The sequence below is a fragment of the Diceros bicornis genome, chromosome 7 (assembly GCF_020826845.1).
Source record: "Diceros bicornis minor isolate mBicDic1 chromosome 7, mDicBic1.mat.cur, whole genome shotgun sequence".
NCBI classification, from domain to species: Eukaryota; Metazoa; Chordata; class Mammalia; order Perissodactyla; family Rhinocerotidae; genus Diceros; species Diceros bicornis.
The window spans coordinates 88,121,318-88,143,487 of NC_080746.1; the positions used below are offsets into that span (position 1 = coordinate 88,121,318).

At 35.8% G+C, this 22,170-nt stretch overlaps 1 protein-coding gene and 1 long non-coding RNA gene across 6 annotated transcripts in view; both read left to right on the top strand.

The window, feature by feature from the left end:
- Positions 1 to 9,626, top strand: part of LOC131408980 (uncharacterized) — a 37,509-nt gene extending 27,883 nt beyond the window's left edge. Inside the window, exon 3 of one of the 2 annotated variants that reach the window (XR_009220847.1) lies at positions 3,788 to 9,626. This is a non-coding gene — a long non-coding RNA (uncharacterized LOC131408980). The other variant, XR_009220848.1, reaches the window with a different exon arrangement.
- The window catches only part of QSER1 (glutamine and serine rich 1), an 87,389-nt gene that overhangs the window by 28,884 nt on the left and 36,335 nt on the right, over positions 1 to 22,170 (top strand). For all 4 annotated transcript variants that reach the window (XM_058546202.1, XM_058546203.1, XM_058546204.1 and 1 more), the window contains exons 2-3: positions 20,081 to 20,193; positions 20,591 to 20,752. In XM_058546202.1, coding sequence (XP_058402185.1) covers positions 20,081 to 20,193; positions 20,591 to 20,752 — 275 coding nt within the window. The remainder of the gene's footprint in view (positions 1 to 20,080; positions 20,194 to 20,590; positions 20,753 to 22,170) is intronic.

The following is a 22,170-nucleotide window of genomic DNA, read 5'->3' on the forward strand; positions in this document are numbered from 1 at the left end:
TTTTGTCAAATGTTTTCTTTGCATCTATTGAGATGATCATGTGGTTTTTATTCCTTATTTTGTTTGTGGTGTATCACATTGATTGATTTGCAGATGTTGAACCGTCCCTGCCTCCCTAGTATAAATCCCACTTGATCATGGTGTATGATCTTTTTAGTGTATTGCTGTATTTGGTTTGCCAATATTTTGTTGAGGATTTTTGCATCTATGTTCATCAGCTGTATTGGCCTGTAATTTTCCTTCTTTGTGGTGTCCTTGTCTGGCTTTGGTTTCAGGGTGATGTTGGCCTCATAGAATGTGTTAGGAAGTGTTCCATCTTCCTCAGTTTTTTGGAATAGTTTGAGAACGATGGGTATTAAATCTTTGAATGTTGGGTAGAATTCTCCAGAGAAGCCATCTGGTCCTGGACTTTTATTTTATGGGAGGTTTTTCATTACTGTTTCAATCTGTTTACTTGTGATTGGGATCTATGCAGAGTCTCTATTCGGAGATCTTTTGGAATCTATTCAGGCAATCTATTCAGATTCTCTATTTCTTTTTCAGCTTTGGGAGGTTGTATGAGTCTGAGAATTTATCCATTTCTTCTCCATTGTCCAATTTGTTGGCATATAGTTTTTCATGGTATTCTCTTATAATCCTTTGTATTTTTATGGTATCCATTATAATTTCTCCTCTTTCATTTCTAATTTTATTTATTTGAGTCTTCTCTCTCTCTTTCTTAGTGAGTCTGGGTAAGGGTTTGTCAATTTTGTTTATCTTCTCAAAGAAGCAGCTCTTAGTTTTATTGATCCTTTCAACTGTTTTTTTGGTTTCAATTTTATTTATTTCTGCTCTAATTTTTATTATTTCCCTCCTTCTGCTGACTTTGGGCTTTGTTGGTTCTTCTTTTTCTGGTTCTGTTAGGTGTACTTTAAGATTGCTTATTTGAGGTGTTTCTTATTTGTTAAGGTGGACCTGTATTGCTATGAATTTCCCTCTTAGGACTGCTTTTGCTGCATCCCATATGTGTCATGGTGTATTTTCATTTTCATTTGTCTCCAGATATTTTTTAATTTCTCCTTTAATTTCTTCAATGATCCATTGGTTGTTCAGTAGCATCTTGTTTAGTTTCCACATCTCTCACTTTCCCAGCTCTTTTCTTGCAGTTGATTTCTAGTTTCCTAGCATTGTGGTTGGAAAAGATGCTTGATATGATTTCAATCTTCTTAAATTTATTGAGGCTTGCCTTATTTTCCAACATGTTGTCGGTCCTTGAGAATGTTCCACGTGCACTTGAGAAGAATGCGTATTCTGCTGTTTTGGGATGATGTATTTTATATATATATCTATTAAGCCCATCTGGTCTAGTTTTTCGTTTAAATACATTATTTCCTTGTTGACTTTCTGTCTGGATGATCTATCCATTGATGTAAGTAGGGTGTTAAGGTCCCCTACTATTATTGTGTTGTTGTTAATGTCTCCTTTTAGGTTTGTTAATAGTTGCTTTATGTACTTCGGTGCTCCTGTGTTGGGTGCATATATATTTATAAGTATTATGTCTTCTTGGTGGATTGTCCCTTTTATCATTATATATTACCCCTCTGTGTCTCTCATTACCTGTTTTATCTTGAAGTCTACTTTGTCTGATGTAAGTATGACAACACCTACTTTCTTTTGTTTGCCATTAGCTTGGAGTATTGTCTTCCATCACTTCACTCTGAGCCTGTGTTTGTTTTAGAGCTGAGATGTGTTTCCTGGAGGCAGCATATTGTTTGGTCTTGTTTTTTAATCCATCTCCCTGCTCTATGTCTTTTGAATGGAGCATTCAATCCATTTACATTACATTTAGAGTGATTATTGATATAATCATATATATTGATTCATATATATAATCATATATATAATTATATATATTGATATATATGAGGGTTTAATGCTGCCGTTTTATTGATCTTTTTCCAGTTCTTCTGCATTTCCTTTGTTTCTTGTCCTGTGTATTTTGGACTAACAATTCTGTTTGGTGGTTGTCTATGATGGTTTTCTTAGTTTTCTCTTTATATATCATTTGTGTCTCTGCTCTCATTATTTGTTTAGTGGTTACCATGAGGTTTGTATAAAAAATCTAGTAGATGAGATAGTCCATTTTCTGATAGCTCTTATTTCCTTAGACTAAGCCACTTCCATCCCTTTCCTCTTCCCCTTCTAAGTTATTGTTGTCACAAATTATTCCATCTTGTGTTGTGAGTTTGTTGTTAAAATGATGAGATTTTATTTATTTTTGGTGTTTTCCTTCCCTTTATTTTTAATGTTATAATTAAGTGTTTGCTAACCTGTTCTGACAGAGAGGTGCAATTTTCTGATTTTGTCTACCTGTTTCTCTCCTTGCTCAAGGCTTTGTTACCCTTTTTTTTTTTCAGGAATCAGGGCCTTCTTGAGCATTTCTTGTATGGGGGGTCTTGTGGTGATGGACTCTCTTAGCTTTTGTTTATCTCGGAAAGTTTTTATTTCTCCATCATATCTGAAGGATATTTTCGCTGGGTAGAATATTCTTGGCTGAAAGCTTTTGTCTTTCAGAATTTTGAATATGTCATTTCACTCTCTCCTAGCCTGTAAGGTTTTGGCTGAGAAATCCGCTGAAAGCCTGATAGGGGTTCCTTTGTAAGTTATTTTCTTCTGCCTTGCTGCCCTTAATATTTTTTCTTTGTCGTTGACTTTTGCTAGCTTTACTATTGTATGCCTTGGAGAAGGTCTTTGTACATAGATATAGTTAGGAGTTCTCTTGGCTTCTTTCATTTGTATTTCCAGCTTCTTCCCCAGGTTTGGGAAGTTCTCGGCTGTTATTTCTTTGAAGAAGATCTCTGTTCCTTTTTCCCTCTCTTCTCTCTCTGAAATACCTATAATCCTTATGTTGCATTTCCTAATTGAGTTGGATATCTCTCAGAGAATTTCATCCTTTGTTTTTAGTCTTAGTTCTCTCTCCTCCTCCATCTGGAGCATTTCTGCATTCCTATCCTCAATAATGCTAATTCTTTCCTCCATATTGTCAGCTCTGCTCTTTAAAGATTCCATATTTTTCTTATCTCCTCCATTGTGTTTTTCATCTCCAACATTTCTGATTGGTTTTTCTTTATAGTTTCAATCCCTTTTGTGAAGAAGTTCCTGATTTGGTTCAGCTGTCTGTTTATATTTTCTTGTAACTTTTTGAGTTTTTAAATGATAGCTATTTTGAATTCTCTATCATTTAGATTATAAATTTCTGTGCCTTCAGGATTGATTTCTGAGTGCTTGTCATTTTCCTTCTGGTCTGGAGATTTGATTTTCCTGCCGCGATCCCTGGCTCGCTGGCTCATGGCAGCTGCTCTTCTGTGGTATGCATGGGCGCTCTGACTGAGCTGGAATGTCAGATGGGGGGAGGGGTGATTTTTTTTGCCTGTGTGATCCCGGAGGTGTTCTCACTCTGCTCTCACTATCTGCTCTCCTGGGGTGCTGGCTTGATGAAGACGGCCCCTGCAGTAGCTTAGTCATCTTTGTGTGGGGCTTTCCCCCAGGCTGTGAGGCAACTTGGAGATCAGCGGTGTTCCCTTGGAGGGCTGCGCCTCCCCCCCTCCTCTGAGAGCCACGCACCATCCAGAGCCCAGGGTCGCTGCGGTTGGGGTGGGAGAGGAGATCCCCTTACCTCTTTCCACTTCCCCCGGGAGGTCCAGCACCTCCACCTTCAGACGTATGGCTGTGTGGGTCTGTCAGATGTGTTTTGTGTTATGTGAATGTCCTCTGTTGGTTAATGAGTGTCCTTTTTGTTGTATCTTAGGGGGGAGAGGCTAAAGGAAGAGCTCACTCTGCTGTGATGCTGACGTCACCTCATAACTTTGGATTTTGATTCACCTGAAAATCTTCTTCTCTATTCTAAAATGTTATTAAGTTCTTCTATTAAACCAAAGATGTATAAATGTTGTCTATAAATCCAGTGCACAAATGTGAATTGTTGTGATAAATGTGTCTCTTTAGTCCTTACCTAATGCCAGAAATCCTAGACTGTGTTATTAATAGTGAATAAAATTGTGATGTTGTTAAAATTTGGCTTTACTAGTTTCTCTAACAAGGAAGAAATTTAATTTGGCAAAGGAAAGACTAGGCCATAAACAATAAGATACACTGGAGAAACTAAAATAAAACATTTCACAGCACCCATACATTTGAATAATGGAAACATGAACTCTATTGTGTGTTGTGAGAAGTAACCAGCTATATATTAGTTCATTGTTAACAATTCCTTCATAGCCTAAAATGAGAGATAATCATCCAGAACCCACATGACCTTTTTGTCTACCTCTTAAATGAACGTATTAGTGTCTGGACATTACAGGTAATTAATACATTGCAGCAGTGTGAATCACAAAATAATTTGCTTTGACAGATGTATTTCTTTTAAAAGCAAAGGTTTACAGACAAATATTGGGGATGGGAAAAGTTGGACTTGAAAATTTTGTCTTTGTTCAAATGAAAGGTCAGTAATGCAGGTGATGACAGAAATAAAAAAGGAAGATGATGAAATGGAATTTTGGAATTGTGTCCAGTCCTGGCCTTGGCGACTCTTGTTGTCATGGATACAGCCAAGCATATGCCGCATCACCATCACATTTCATTTATTTCCTGACAGAACAACAGACGGAAACTCTTAGTAACCTTGACTTTGGCATTGTTTTTCTTGGGCATCTGTTACAAATGCCAAAATCTGTTTCTCTTTGTTGTGAATAACATTTAGAACCTGATAGACTGAATTTTTAATATGCTTTACCATCCACCAGGCAGGAAATACCATACTACTCTTCATTTCACCTTTTTAGTGAAAACAGACATCTTCTGTTTAACCAGCTTAAGTGTATCATTTGTATAAAATGAAGTAGGGATTTTTGGTAAAGATCATTAATGATGTATATAATAGTTAAAACAAATTTACTTAACAGATCATACTTGATTTAACAATAACTTGTTGGTACAAAGTACCAGTTGTACCTCCTTTACACCAATTATTTGTTGAGGGACCTGCATGAAGCATAATTTTACTCAGATAATTCATCTGAGGCCTTAAAATTCACTTTAATGAAGGGTTCAATTTTATAATTGGAGTAGGGCTAAGGGAACCAAAAATGGATATTGAAACACTGAGTGAGTAGCAGCAGTGTGAAGCCACTTCTGGGCCCATGCAGGAGCAACAGTTACAGGTGCCCAGAAGGAGCTGTGGTTGTGGAGGCATGCAGCATGGCTGGAACCACGTTGTGGTACAAGGAGGGAATGGACGAATAATGCTCAGACGCCTCTCTCCTGCAGAAGTGACCTCAAATGGCCCCTTGGGAGCCTACATGATGCAAGGTATAGGAGTTACCTGTGCTATGAGGTAGTCTTAAAAATGAGCAAGTTAAGGGCCAAAGGAGCTATAAATTGCCCAAGGTCCCCTTAGAGATAGTGAATCCAGACTGTTTGACTCCTGCAGCACTTTGTTTTTTTAATTAACAGCTTTATTGAGATTTAATTTACTGTACCATAAAATTCTCCTGTATTAAGTGTACAATTCAGTGATTTTTAGTATTTATATCACCAGTGTCCCCACAATCGGATCTTCGAACATTTTCATTACCCCAGAAAGAAACCTCGTGCCCATTTATAGTCACTCCCCATTCTGACCCCTAGCCCTAGCCAACCATAATCCATTTTCTGTCTGTTTAGATTTGCCTTTTCTGGACATTTCTTATCAATGGAATCTTAAAATATGTGCTCTTTTGTGTTTGGTTTCTCTAAGCATAATGTTTTTGAGATTCATCCATGTTGTGGCGTGTATCAGTATTTATAAGTACTTATAGTGGAATAATATTCTGTTATATAGATATAGCTCATTTTGTTCATCCATTCGCTAGTAGGTAGACATTTGGGTTGTTTTTGGATGGACTTTGTGGATCCTGTGAATAATGCTGCTGTGAACATTTGCATAAATGTATTTGTATGAACACCTGTTTCATTTTCCTTGGGTGGATACCTGGAGTGGAATTGTTGGATTGTATGGTAATTCTGTATTTAACATTTTGAGGAACTGCTAAACTGTTTGCTAAAGTGGCTGCACTGTTTTATGTTCCCACCAGCAATGTGTGAGGGTTCTAGTTTCTCCACATCCTTGGCAACACTGGTGATTGTTTTTTTGATTATAGCCATTAATATCCTGAAAATTTCACCTCTTTTTTTTTTTTTGGTGAGGAAGGTTAGCACTGAGCTAACATCTGTTGCCAATCCTCCTGTTTTTGCTGAGGAAGATTGGCCCTGGGCTAACATCCGTGCCTATCTTCCTCTACTTTATATGTGGGACGCCTGCCACAGTATGGCCTGATAAGTGGTATGTAAGTCCATGCCCAGGATCCGAACCCGTGAACCCTGGGCCGCTGAAGCGGAGCATGCGAACTTAACCACTACGCCACTGGGTCAGTCCCCAAAGTCCACCTTTTTTTTTTTTTTGTGAGGAAGATCAGCCCTGAGCTAACATCCATGCTAATCCTCCTGTTTTTGCTGAGGAAGACTGGCCCTGAGCTAACATCCATGCCCGTCTTCCTCCACTTTACGTGGGATGCTGCCACAGCATGGCCTGACAAGTGGTACATTGGTGCGTGCCCGGGATCCGAAGCCGGGCCGCCAGCAGCAGAACATGTGCACCTAACCGCTACGCCACGGGGCCGGCCCAAGTTCACCATTTTTAACACATAGATTTGTCTCTTCTCCCATAATCTTCTGCAAAGTCAGGTTCAAAGGAAGGGAAATGTCTTTCATCATCAGCAACTTTGTTATTTTCACTGTTTTTTAAACTAAAGGACTTTGCTGTGGAATTACTCAGCAGTTGGTAGTCAAGTGCATTAAACTCTACATTTCTTAATATTTTTAAAGCAGTTGTAGTGAAACTCGGAGCTACTTGGGTAGTAATGTGTGTATGGGGAGTGGTTATGCCGTTGAAAGGTGTATTTGATTTTAGGATTCCCTTTGCTTTCAATTTTAGTTTGGGAGCTGAGGGAAGTTTTGTAGAAGATAGCAGCTAGAGTCACCTTTCAAAAATGTAGTCACTCCCATGCTTAAAAATCCTTCAGTTGTTTTCCATTGCACTTGGAATAAAATCCAAACTCCTTATTGTACCCACAAGGCTTTTCATGTCTGCCCCTTGCCTACTCCCTCTCCAGGTGAGTGAATCTCCTGCCATCTCCCCTCCCCTCAGTAGTATACTTAGAGCATGTTGGTCTTCTTTCACCTTCTCTATATTGCAGACTCTTCCCACCTCAGACCTTTGCATAAGTCTGGTTTGGCACAGGGTTAGCTTAATATCCTCTTTTTATGGAGACCTTTTGCTGATCACTGTCTCCTCCAGAAGTAATGTCCCCATAGATTCAGTTCTGTCCTCAGCCCATTTCTCATGTAAGATACTCTTGGAAATTTCACCAGTTTCATTTCACTTCAAAAATACCCAACTGGTAATGATTGCCAAATTTTTATTTCCAGCTCAGATTTCTTTCCGGAGTTCTAAGTGGAAAAGTTCATTAGTTCTTCTCTGAATATTTCTCACTGCATCTCTTATGAGCACTTCACCTCAGACTTAATGAATCCAAAATCGAGCTCTTCCAAATTTGTTCCTCATTGTGGGTGGTTCACTATCATTCATGATTCCTCTGTCTTTCGCCACAAATCATTATTCTCCCAGTCTTGTCAATTCTATTTTTTAAGAGTTCTGAAATGTCTAACTATACCAATGTTCTGTCCATATAATTTTTTACCTGGATTTCTGCAGTAGGATCTTGGCCTTCTTGCTTTCAGGCTTGCTCTACTCTTCACACTGCTTATCAGGTTATCTTTCTCAGATAGTGATTCTCTACTGCTGGTACAAGGCAGAATTGCTTTAAGAGCTTTTTCAAAGTGCTTTACAGGGTCCCATCTCAGAACTACTAATAAATAACTTCTGGAAGTGAGAATCGGGAGTGTATAGTTTGAAAAAACACACGAGATGATGCTGATAAGCACCCATGGTTAAAACATTCTTTTAAAATACAAATTTAATCATTTAACTCTGATTAAAATTCCTTAGAGGCTCCTGATTCCCTTGCAGATAAAATGTGAGATCCTCATTTTGGCATATAATTTTCTGTAATCTGGCTCCTGTCTGACTTATATCCCCATCCCCCAATATAGCCTTGCAGAATTACTTACAGGTCTACTAATGTACCATCTCATTCACATTTCCAGGTCTTTCTAAATGATATTGTCTCTTCCTGAAGTACTCTTCTCTTTCTTTCCTTGGATAATTTCTCCTCTTCCTTTCAATACTCAGCTATCATTTCCTAGAGGTAAGCTTTCTCATACTGTGTTATGTTTGTTTATTTATTTACTTATGCCTTTTTATTTCTGTGTCTTTTAGCACATAATCCTTGGCAGTCAATAAATGTCAGTTGTGTAAATGCAGACCTCACCTTTAGGTGCAACAGTAATAGCACTGATTGAACGTTATGTGCCAAACATAGGATTGTGCTAAATGCTATATAGATGCTTTATCATTTACTCTCACAAAGCATTATGAAGGTGTGTGTTGTTATTACCCATATTTTATAGTTGAGGAAACTGAGACAGAGAGAGACTATGTGGTTAGCCTCCAGTTGCAGAATTTGTAAAGTACAGAACTGGATTTGAATCCTGTGGCTTATTTGCGAAGCCTGTGCTTTAATACAGCTGTTTTGTGGTTGTTTCACGTTTCATTTGTTTATTTTTTCAAATTTACAATGCATCCTTAATAAGGGCTGATTATTCTTATACTTCAGGTTTTTAAAAAAATTTTCAGACTGCGATTAGCTAAAATAAAATAGTGATTTATTAAATATTTGACATTTAGACATAAGTGGGACAGACGTGCTGGAGCTAATTAGTGAACTCAGTGTTTCTCTGTACTCAGTTTTGAAGACAGACTTTATACTAAAGTATACCATGTGATAGATGAAGTAAAAATATTTAGCTTAACTTAGAATATTAGAAATACAAAGAATATTAGCCCTCATAAATATGAAAACTATGACTCTGCAAGATTCTGTGCTTTGCTGAAGGTCTTGAAGCATGTTATTTGCAGAAACAGGACTGGAATTTGGGCCTTCTAACTTTCAATCCAGGGTTCTTATCTTTCTCAACTATGAAAAGTTGATAGATCTAAGAGGATAACAATATTTTCAAAATTTACAGAGAACTCTGTTTTTATTCTATTGGATTGTATATATTTTCAGTGGCCATATTCTTTAACACAGAGAAGAAAGTGATATGACTACTTAAGGCAAAATCATTCATTTAGAGCTTAAGTAATTTATTACCTGTGTGCAAGTACTGGCTTGTTTACCTGGGATTTAACGTATTTCATGGAACTTCTGCTAATTGATTTTAAAACTTGGAATTTGTTTTATTTCTTAAATGTTAGGGACATAGAGTATGCTACCCAAGGAGTAAATTTGTATATGTTATTAATATCTGGATATAAAACATAAGATAGCTTATTTTCAGTAATATATTCAAATCATTTTTTTCTTGTGATCATATACTGTCTTCACTGCACAAATTGCCATTTTAGATGAAATTTTTGTCTCAGCTTTCTCATCTGCCTTCAAACTTAATTTTCTTTGTTAAACAAATGAGATTAAAATTAGGAAAGAAGGGGCCAGCCCGGTGGCGCAAGCGGTTAAGTGTGCACGTTCCGCTGCGGCGGCCTGGGGTTCGCCGGTTCGGATCCCGGGTGCACACCGACGCACCGCTTGTTAAGCCATGCTGTGGCGGCGTCCCATATAAAGTAGAGGAAGATGGGCATGGATGTTAGCCCAGGGCCAGTCTTCCTCAGCAAAAAGAGGAGGATTGGCATTGGATGTTAGCTCAGGGCTGGTCCTCCTCACAAAAAAAAAAAAAAAAAAAATTAGGAAAGAAGTTTAGGGAAAAAATGTTCAGACTTAATAAGGTAGAGAGTGGTAACTACATAATTAATCTCTTCTTGTTTGTTTTAATTTTGAGAAAAATGTCAATTTTTTAATTTGGAATTTAAGTGACAGCAACTGAAGGAAGATGATACTTCCCCCTGCAAAATTCTGACCCTTCTTCTTCTCAAGATTGAGTGCGTACCCACTGCGAGTATGTGCGGAGGGGGTGGAAGACTGAACAATTGTGATTCTTCCCTTGGCTTCTTCCTCTTTTGTAGGCATTCACTCCTGTAGTATTTGGGGTATGTAGGGGGTGGTAAAAGTCCTCTGTCTCTCTCTGTACCACCCATCCAGGCCTTGGGCGCTGGAAAGGGCTATGCCACCGTAGATCCTATATTAAATAAATGTTCATTTATTCAAAGGAGATATTATATTGGCTCAAATGTAGGAATTAGAAACAAAGACCATGTTTTGAGGCATTTTTTTTTTTCCCAGGATAAAGTTAAAAAAAAAATCTGGCTTTTGTTTAAAAAGAAATAAACCACCTCAACAAACCAGTGACCATCAGATTATTATGAGGGTTCTGAAATTTATTTTAAAACTATAAAAATGTTCTATACAGATGAACAAAAAGCCATTATTATATGATATATGGAGATGGGCCAACCATAGGAGATTGAATACATGTGTGACAGCAAGCCCATCTAGAACCACCTTCTTGTTTGAAGATGTAGCACAGTTCATGAAAAATTACCCAAATCACTAAGTTTGGGTGACTGTAATTTTTATTGAGATATAATTCACAAATTATATGTCACCATTTTAAAATACACAATTCAGTAGTTTTTGGAATATTAACAAGACTGCGTAACCGTCACCACTATCTAATTCTAGAACATTTTTCATCACCCTGAAAGGAAGCACATACTCGTTAGCAGTCTTTTCCTATTCTCTTCTCTCCCCAGCCCCTGGCGACCACAATAATCTACTTTCTGTCTCCATGCATGGATTTGCTCATTCAGTACATTTCATAGAAATGGAATCATACTATATGTGGTTTTTTGTATTTGGCTTCTTTCACTTAGTGTAATATTTTCTGGGTTCATCCATGTTGCAGCATGTATCAGTATTTCATTTCTTTTTATGGCTGAATAATATTCCATTGTATGGCTGTATCACATTTTATTTATCCATTACCAGTTGTTGGACATTTGGATTGTTTCTTCCTTTTGACTATTAAGAATAATGCTGCTGTGAACATTCATGTACAAGTTTTTGTGTGAAGAAATATTTTCACTTCTCTTGGGTATACATCTAGAAGTGGGATCAGTGGGCCATATGGTGACTACATTTAATTTTTTGAGGGAAGCATGGGATTTTAATTGGTTTTTTAAAATTCAGTGAACTACTGTTGCTTCCCTCAAAGCTAATTTTTGTATCACATGTACTCACTATCCCATTGTGCTTATGTATAAGTTGTAGGAAAACCCACCTATTTTATAAAATTATTGAGAAAGTATTCCCTGTGTTTCTCCCTTTATGACTTATGGTGTAGAATAGTCTTAATTTGGGTTTCAATAATTAAATTCATTGGATGGTGGCCCAGTTAGAGCTCTGCCTTATATTGAAAACTCTTGTACAATGCCTAAAATTAGTAAATGTCTCATGGTATTCAGTTTTGTTAGAATGGGCTGACCTACTAGCTTAATCTTTCATTTTTGAGTCCCCAACCCTTATCAGGGTGCCTGGCAATCAAGTAGGCACTCAATACGTGTTTGCTTGAGAGGTGGTTGAGCTCTAACTTAAAGATGATTTCTTTTCTGAAACTGAATGTAGATTGTAATTATTTATGAGTATCTGCTCTGTGCCAGATACTTTTCTGGTGCTGGGGATATAGCAGTGAACAAACAAAGACCCTGTCCTCATGGGGCTTTCATTTTAGTGAATAATAGGCAAACTAGTAAATTATGATGAGTGTTTATTAGTGCTATGGAGAAAAATAAAGCAAGAAAAGAGGGTTAGGCAATGTGGAGAGAGAGGATAGAGAAAGGATGTGATTTGTAGGAGGTGGTCCGGGAAGTCTTCAGTGAGGTGAAGTTTGAGCAGGAACCTGAGGGGAAATGAGGGAGTGAACAGCTTTTTGAGTTTGAGGGAATAGCCAGGAGACCTGTGTGGCCGGAGTGGAAAACAGATAAAATCAGAGGTTTAAGGGGGCAGCTATTAGACCACTTAGTGTATTGAGGAGTATTGTAAGAACTCGGGCTTTACTCAGGGTGAGATGGGAAGCGATTGGAAAGATTTGAGTGGAAAAGTTTCATAATTTAACTTTACTTTTAAGAGTGACTCAGGCTGAGAATGGGGGTGGAGGAGGGCAAAGGAAGAAGCAGAGAGACCAATTAGGAGGTATGATTATTCATCGCCTATTAAAGAAATGATTAGAGTTAGCATGGATTTGTAAGTAACAAAACAAAACAGAAAACGAACAACAGAAGCCCTTGATATTTACAAATTATCTTGATCATTCTAACTTAAGTTTTGTTCAGATTTGACATGGCTTACAGATTTTTTTTAATGTAGGCTTTATTTTTGAGAACAATTTTCTCCTTTAACTTTTTACATTCTTATGGTACATTTGTTACAATTAATGAATCAATATTGATACATTGTTATCAAATCAAGTCCACAGATTTCCTTAGTTTTTACTTAATGTCTTCTTCTATCTCTCCAGGGATACCATGTTACATTTGTTTAGCTTATCTCAGTAGATTCCTCTTAGCTGTGACAGTTTCTCAGGCTTTCCTTGTTTTTGATGACCTTTACAGTTTGGAGGAGTACTGGTCAAGTATTTTGTAGACTGCCCCTCTATTGGAGTTTGCCTGATGTTTTTTCTCTTGATCACACTGGAGTTATGGGTTTTCCAGGGGGAGATTGCAGAGGTAAAGTGTTAGTTTCATCACATCATATCAACATGATTTATCACTGTTGATATTGATCTTTAGGTTTCTGCACTGCAAAGTTACTCTTTTTCCCTCCTTTTGATGTTGTCCTCTTTGGAAGAAAGTCACTATGTGTAGCCCACATGTAAGGAGTGGAGAGTTCTGTTCCACCTCCTTGAGGGTAGATTTTCTACATCAGCTATTTGGAATTCTTCAAGGAAGATTTGTATTTTCTCCTCCATTTGTTTATTTATTTAATCATTTAATTGTATCAATATGGACCCATGGATATATACTACTTAATTTATTTGGTCAAAATATTCTAGCCTTGGTCATCAGGAACTCTTTCATTTGGCTTCTGTCATTTGACATTTGACAAAAAGACAAATGTCTTTCATTTGACATACCTCCACAAGTGAAGGCTTTTCCCCCTTCTCTTTTTTTTCTTTCTTTTTTTGAGCACTTCCTTACTTTCTGGCACTACAAGATGCTCCAGACTCGTCTTGTCTATTTCCTGCCCCAGTCCTAGAATCAGCCATTTCTCCAAGGAGCCCTGGTTCCTTTTCTTGGAGAATGGTATTAGAAACCAAGATCTGGACACTAGGTATGCTCTTTGCTGCTGGGATGTCATCACTTGTAGGCTCTGTCAGCTGATCGAGCAAGGAAATAGATGTGTGTAGATTGTTTTAATATAAAGCATGATTGCTATAATAATTTGAAAAGCAGATAAAATGGTAGGAGTACTTTGAAAATAACAGTTGGGTATTGTTTTTTTGTATTAAAGCATTTCAAATTATATTTAAAATGAGTAGCAAAAGAATGAAGTTGGGCTCCTACCTCACACTATATATAAAAATTAATTCACAATGGATCATAGACCTAAATGTAGAAGTTAAAACTATAAAACTCTTAGAGAAAACATAGGCATAAATCTTTAAGACCTTGGGTTAAGTAATGGTTTCTTAGATATTCCATCAAAAGCACAAGTGAGAAAAGAAAAACTGAATTGGACTTCATAAAAAATTAAAACTTTTGGGCTACAGATGATGGCATTAAGAAAGTAAAAAGATAACCTACAGAATAGGAAACAATGTTTAAAAATCGTGTATTTATCAGGGACTTGTATCCAGAATATATAAAGAACTCTTACACTTAAATGATAAAAAAAGCAAATAACCTAATTTAAAAATGGGCAAAGAATTTGAATATACATTTGTTTCAAAGAAGGAATACAAATGGTCAGGAAGCACAGGCAAAGATGCTCAACACCATTAGATAAATGCAAATCAACACCACAACAAGATACCATTTCACACCTGCTAGGATGGCTATTATAATAAAGACACAGGCAATAACAAGTATCGGTCAAGATGGTGAGAAATTGTAATTTAAATGTTGCGGGTGGAAATGTAAAATGGTACAGCCATTTTGGTTTGCCATTCCTCAAAATGTTAAACATGGAGTTGTATGACCCAGCAATCCACTCCTAGGTATATGTCCAAGAGAATTAAAAACACACATCTACACAAAAACTTGTATGTGAATGTTCATAGCAGTGTAATTCATGAAGTTATAATAGCCAAAAAGTAGAAACAACCCAAATGTCCATCAGTGGATGAATGGCTAAACAAAATGTGGTATATCTATATAATGGGATATTTTTCAGCTATAAAATGAGGTATTGATATATCCATGTTGTAACATAGATGAATCTTGAAAATATTGTGTTAAGTGAAAGAAGCAAGTCAAAAAAGGCCACATATAGTATGAGTCCATTTTTATGAAATGTTCTGAGTGGGCAAATCCATAGAGACAGAAAGTAGATTAGTGCTGGGTAGAGGGGGATATGGGGAGTGATGCTAATGGGTACTGATTTATTTTTGAGGCAATGAAAATGTTCTAAAATTAGATTATCATGATGGTTGCACAACTCTGAATATTCTAAAAAAGCACTGATTTATACACTTTAAAAGAGTGACCTTTATGGTATATGAAGTATATATCAAGAAACCTGTCATTTAAAAAAATGTTTAGAACAAAATAAGATACTTAGGGATAAATTTAAAAAATTGCAAGCCTCGTATACTAAACACTACAAAAGATTGCTGAGAGAAATTAGAGACCTAAATAAATAGATATAACATATACATGGATTAGAAGACTCAGTACTTTTAAGATAACAGTTTTCCCCAAATTGATGTATAGATTCAATACAATGTTTTTGTAGAAATTGACAAGCTAACTCTAAAATTTATATGGGAATACCTGGCATAGCCAAAACAGTTTTGAAAAAGAACAAAATTAGAAGATTTGTACATTGAATCATTTATCAGACGGTGTGTTATTGGCCTAAGAACAGACATATTGATCAGTGTAACAGACTAGTTAAGAAGAGAACCACAAATACATGGCTAGTTGATGTTTTTTTTTGACAGAAATGCCAAGGCAGTTCAATAGCTAAAGAATAATCTTCCCAATATATAGTACTGGGACAATTGTGTATCCAAATTAAAAAAAATATCCCAAGCCATACCTCACACCATGTAGAAAAAATTAACTCCAAATGAAAAATAGACCTAAATGGAAAAAGTAATACTACAAAACTTGCAGAAGAAAACATAAGAGAAAAACTTTGAGGTGTTGGATTAGGCAAAGATTTATTAGCTATAACACCAAAAGTACAATTCATAAAATAAAAAAATTATTCAGCCCTTCTGAATACATTGTTATGAGAATGAAAGCCACAGATTCAGGGAAAATATTTGCAAAACATATATCTGACAAAGGATCTGATTCCAGAATACATAGGCAACTCCTAAAACTCAATAATAAGAAAACAAACAACTCAATAAAAATTGACAAAAGATTTGAATAGATACTTTATGAAAAAAGATTTTGCATGGCTAAAATTTTAAAAAGGAAAAGAAGCACCTTACAAACTGATAATACTTAGTGTCAGTGAGGATGTAGAGCTAGACCATACACACATCATTGGTGGGGATGCAAAAAGGTATAGCCACTCTGGAAAACAGGAAGTTTCTCTAAAGTTAAACATATTACCATATAACTAAGCCATCTTGCTCCTATGTATTTACTCAAGTCAAATGAAAACATGTTCACACAAAAACTTATGCACATGTTTATAGCTGCTTTTTTCATAATTGCCAAAACCAGCAAAGAACCCAAGGGTCATTCAACTGATAATGGATTTAAAACAACTAACGCTTTTTGGTATGTCTAGATAATGGAATGCTGCCCAGCAATAAAAAGTATGAATTAGTGTTATAAATAACAACATGAGTGAATCTCAGAGGCATTAAGCTAAGTGAAAGAAGCTAGGCACAAAAGACTACATAGTAAATGATTCTATTTATTTGACATTTTGGAAAAGGCAAAACTATAAGGCAGAGAATAGATGACTGGTTGGGGACTAGAGGTGGTGGAAGTTCACTGCAGGGGGGATGGGGGAATCTTTGTAGTGATGGAACTGTTCTCTCCCCTTGTTTTTGTAGTGCTTATGCATTTGTCCAAACTCACTGACCTGTACAGTAGAAAGGGTGGATTTTATTATATGCATATTATACCTCAATTTTTAAAGAGGTTAAAAATATGAACCTTGACCCTTACCTCACACCATACACAAAAATTATCTCAAAATGGTTCATAAACCTAAACATAAAAGCTAAAACTGTAAAACATAGAAGAAAACATATTAGTGACAGGACACTAAAAGCATTGACTACAAAAGAAAAAAATATTGATAATTTGAGTTGATAAAAATTAAAACCTTGTTAGTCAAACTCAGTAGCAGAGAGTAGAATGATGGTTGCCAGGGGCTGGGGGAAGGGGGAAAATGGGATTTATTGTTCACAGATATAGTTTCAGTTATGCAAGATGAACGCATTCTAGAGATCTGCTGTTCATAGCATACAGAGTTAACAATACTGTGTTGTACACTTTGGTAAGTGGGCAGATCTCATGTTAAGTGCTCTTACTACAATAAAATCAATTAGTTAATTGATTAAAACTTGTTTATTTAAGAGAACATTCACAATACATATATCTGCCAAAAAATGTGGATCCAGAATATATATATATAAAAAAACTCTTATAACCTAATAAGATGGCTAACAACCCACTTTTTTTCTTGAGGGCAAAAAATTTGAACAAACTTCACAAGAGAAGTTAAAAGAATAGCCTATAAGCATATAAAAAGATGCTCATCATTGGTTATTACGGAAATGCAAACTAAACTACAGTGAGATACCACCTACAATAGCTAAAATTAAGAAGAGTGAAAAGATCAAGTGGTGACAGAGATGTAACAGGAAAATGGAATGTTCATTCATTACTGATGGTAGTGTAAAATGGTACATACACCTACCTTGTGACCAAGTAAGTCTTCTCCTAAATATTTAACTTAGAGAAGTAAAAACATATGTCCACAAAAGACTTGTATTAAGTGTTCATAGCAAGTTTACTCTTAGTAGCCCTTGACTGGAAACAACCCACATGTCCATCGGTAGGTGAATGGATAAACGTATTGTGATATATTCATACAATTCAGTGAAAAGGAATGAACTACTCACGTATGCAACAACATGAATGTATCTCAAAAACATGCTAAATGAAGAAAGCCAGACACAACAGACTACAGACTGTATGATTCCATTTATTTGAAATTCTGGTATAGGCAAGCCTAAATTTTAGTGACATTACGCTTATCAGTGTTTGTATGGTGCCAGGGGTTAGATGAAAAAGAAATTGACTGCAAAGGGGCATGAGACACCTTCTGTGGTGATGGAAATGTCCTGCAAGTTGGTTGGGATTATGGTTATAATGGTGTATACATTTATCAAAATATGTGGGGGCCGGCCTGGTGGCATAGTGGTTAAGTTCACGCACTCTGCTTTGGCGGCCTGGAGTTCGCAGGTTCTAATCCTGGGTGCGGACCTACACACCGCTCGTCAAGCCATGTTGTGGCAGGCGTCCCACATACAAAAGAGAGGAAGATTGGCACAGATGTTAGCTCAGGGACAATATCTCCTTCACCAAAAAAGAAAAAATGTGTACGCATTGAACTACACACTTAAAATGAATGTACTTTATTGCATGTAAGTTATACCTTAATAAAATTGATTTTTAAAGTTAAAAAAAGATGTAAAAGTAATCCTAAAATTGAATCTTCAAACAGAAACAAAATTCGTCTCCTCTATCTAATTAATAACAGCCATACAAAGAAATAATTAATACTTACTTTTGAATCAGTATTCTAATTGTATCTGCTTAGTGGGATATAATCTTGGGACAAAAAGCACTGTGAAGAAACACTGACCCTTACTTAGTAGGTTTGTTTTTGGTAGAGGCTGTGTTATAGTATTTTTGGATAGAGCTCGTGAGTAAATATATTGATGTAGTTGTGAACTAGGATTCCGACCATAGGAAAAGGGAGATATGTGTGAAATGCAGAAAGATGAGGAATACTATACTGGATTTGAATTATAGTTCTAAGTATGAACTTATGTTTTTAAAGACATATATTTCCTGGCTTTAGCCACTGAAAAAGCCTAGAAGCAGTGACGCCCTAGGCATTGAACACACCTGACAGCCAGATCTTGGCTTCTAAATGCCATTGCGCACTAAAAGAGCTCCTAGTAGAAATGGTTGATTTTGGGTCTGGTGCAAGGAAAATAACAAGGTGAGCCTGAAAAGATGTGTTTGAGCACCAAGGAGGACATGTCAAAAGGAGACAGGACTGAAGGGACGAATGATGTACTTAGAAAACTACCATTTGCAGTCTTCAGTGCAATAATTGAATAAGATCATGAGTGGATGGTGTCTAAAACCATTGGCTGTTGAGAACAAGGTATTTACACTGTCTTAAAGTAACACTTCACAAGTGCATACTAATGTCACAGGAGGAAGAATAACTACATGGAGAGATTTTGACAGTAGCTTAACCACTTCAGGTTTAGCATCATCAATAATAAGATAAACTGACATTGTGTGTCCTCATGTGGTGCACTAAGAAGTACAAAACATCACTTACGTGCTTCTCATGAGGTAGCAATCAGACAAATCTAGTATTTGGGATAGTCTGCAATTCAACTGACTTGGATTCCTCAAAAAAGAAAAAGTCTGTGTCATGAAATCAAGACAAAGGGGATCTGGGATTAGGGTCAGTGTGGAGGGACTGTTCTGAGTTTAAAGAGACATAACCAAATGCAGTTCTTGAATTTTGATTGGATCCTATGTAGAAAGAGCTTAAAAATCCCAAGCATTTTGGCAACAATTCGGGGAAATTGGAGTATGACCTCTATATTACATGCTATTATTGAACTAATGTTAAACTTCTTCAAGTCTAATAATATTTGGATATAGGAGAATGTCCTATTCCTGGAGATACAACTGAAGTATTAACGATGCAGTGTCATGATGTCTGCGTTATTTTCAAGTGGTTTAGTCAGTGTGTATATGTCTGTGTATATATAGAGAGAAAACGAAGGTAACATGTTTGTGTGTCTGTGTATAGAGAGAGATAAAACAAATGTACCAAGACATTAACAATTGTTGAATCTTAAGTGACAAGTATATGGGTTATTCATTGTACTATTTCAATTTTTCTGTGGGTTTAAAATATTCAAAATAAAAATCCAGGGGAGAAAAAAGATCTGGTTCTGAATTACTCTGAAAATATACAAGCTTGAAATTTTCTAGGTGACTTATTGAGAAATAGTATTAATTATCAATTTATTTGAATTATCTGATATTCTATAGAATGTTAGAGTTAGAGGGACTGTAGAGATTATCTTGTTTAGTCCCTTATTCAGATGAGGAAATTAGTCTGACAGTACTCAAGTCACTTATTGAAATCTCACTGTGAGCAAGTAGCAGAGCTTGGACGGTGAACTCAGCTGTCCTGTTTTCCAGGGTATTGCTCTTCCCACTCTGCCTTGTCACCTCTCCCAGTAAAAGGATTTTGTTGGAGGTAAAGTTGGATTAAGGAAAATGTATCATTTTTCTTCCTAGTATAGCTTCAATATATTTTCCCCATTTTGACAGTGTTGTCAGACTATGTATGATCTGTTGATCAGGAATTTAGTCAAAGACTTCTGCTACTTTTGATAATTGCTCTTCTAGAAATATTTTGATCATATGGTTTGTACTGTGTCTTTTTGGTCACTTATTTTTATTATCATCTAGTTTAAGCTATGAAGAAGGACATCCCTCACACTCTGAAACAGATCTCCTTCAGAGACAAACTTTTGCAGCCTCTCATCAACTTCCTGGATATGCTGCCACACCTCAGCCAACCGGTAAAAATTCTCTTGTAAAATATACCATGAATCTGGGTACATTTAATGAATAAGAAGAAAAATCAAGTTTTACATGTTGGGTTATGAGTGTGTGCAAGATATAACAGTGCCGTGGGAAACATTAAAGTGAAAGTGAGATTAAAAACTTTGTCTTTTACTGATAGGGAATAACTATAAAATTGATTTGTTGGCAGATCTTTTTTCATGTATCTTTGTAGATTTTAAATTATAACTATGCCTGGTCAAATTAATATTTGCTATTTCAAAATAAAATAATTTAGAGTTGTAGAACTTTTGGCCTCAGATTTCAGAGGTTCCTTTTTAAAATAGGATCAAGAATATAGTTTTATGTTAGTATATATTTTTAATTTGGAGTATACTTCATCTTCAATTGTAGGTCTTTCAGGAATATTTGATACTAGTGTGAACAGTGCCAGCACTAACACTAAGGAGTCTTCAGTGATGAATTTTCTCTCCGCCGTTGAATCCCGAGCTGCTCAGGCTGCTGCTTCAGGAACTACTCTTTTACCACAATTTAGGGCTCCATCCTGGCAGACAGGTGATTCTTTGTTTTCAGAATTTTAAGTCCTGTAAAAATACTGATAAAAATACACTTTTTATGGCCTTGTTATTATGGTAGTGTGGCTGAGAGTGATGTTAATTGTTGATTTTCCAGTGAACTTTAAAACCTGGAATTTATCACTGTTTTAAGGTGGACAAAATTCAAGAAATTGTTACTAGCGGAAATTTGGTGTTAGCACTCTGATGAAAACTAACAAGTTGAACAAGCTAGATGATTATTAAAGATAAGGCCTAGGTGTAAAGTTTTTATCTGGCAATTTAAGTAGTTACTTGACTACTTGAGAGGAAGAAAGATTAAATTTTCTTTTTTCATTTTCTATTTCAGTTTTGTTGAAGTATAATTGACATATAAAATTGTAAGATATTTGAAGTGTATGTTGTGGTGATTTGTTATACGTTTACATTGTGAAAGAATTCCCCCCATCTAGTTAATTAACACATACATCACCTCACATATTTATCTTTTTTGTTTTTTTGGTGAAAGATTAAATTTCCTTTATTTTAGTGACTTCAGACTGGGTAGATGGTGTAGTAAAAAACAATCTGGGGCTTGATTTCGTCATTAGAGTTATGTAAAGTTATCCTTAATTGAACAGATTACATCAGTATTTAATAAAAGTCATTACAAGTTGATATTATATTGTGCTCGTTTATATGTACTTTTCTATTTTATTTTTCTTATTTATTTTTCAACTGTTTCTCCCTCAAAATTATTTATATATTTTTATTTTTTGCAGGATGACAGGAAGGCTAGTGTTTTTTTTAAGGTTTTGTTCTAAAGGATAAGAAATGTCATAGCATTATTTGAGAAGATTAATTTTTAAGTAGTAGTTATAGGAAATAATATTTTATCATTCTGATGTAAATCCCATTAATAGAGCTTCTCAATACACCTTAAAAACATTTTTTTCTGCTTCCAAGGGGATAATTAATTTTTTAGTGTGAAATAAAACAGAATATTAAACAACACAATAGCTTCATTTTTTGCTTCCTGGAATAATTTTCATTATGTGTATTTAGTTAGACTTTCTATTCTAGTTTCTATGATTATATTATTATTAACATTAATTCTAAGTGTAACTAGATATTTTCTGTCCTTGTAGTAGTAATACTTTTTTTACATTTAATGGAAAGTGAGAAAAGAATGTTTTTGAAAGGGCCTGAGAATCTTTTTTCCTCCATTTTTCCAAAACAAAAAAATTTTCTAATGGAAGCTCACTAAAAAACATGTAAACAATAAAAAGGTGTATAAAGTGGAAAGTGATAGTTCCCAACTACAGACTCACTTTTTAGAGAAGAGTGAACATTTGGTATTTATTCTTTAATATTTTTCATATATCTGGCAACTTAAATTTCATATATATCAAAACATATATATCCACCTAATCAGTGTTT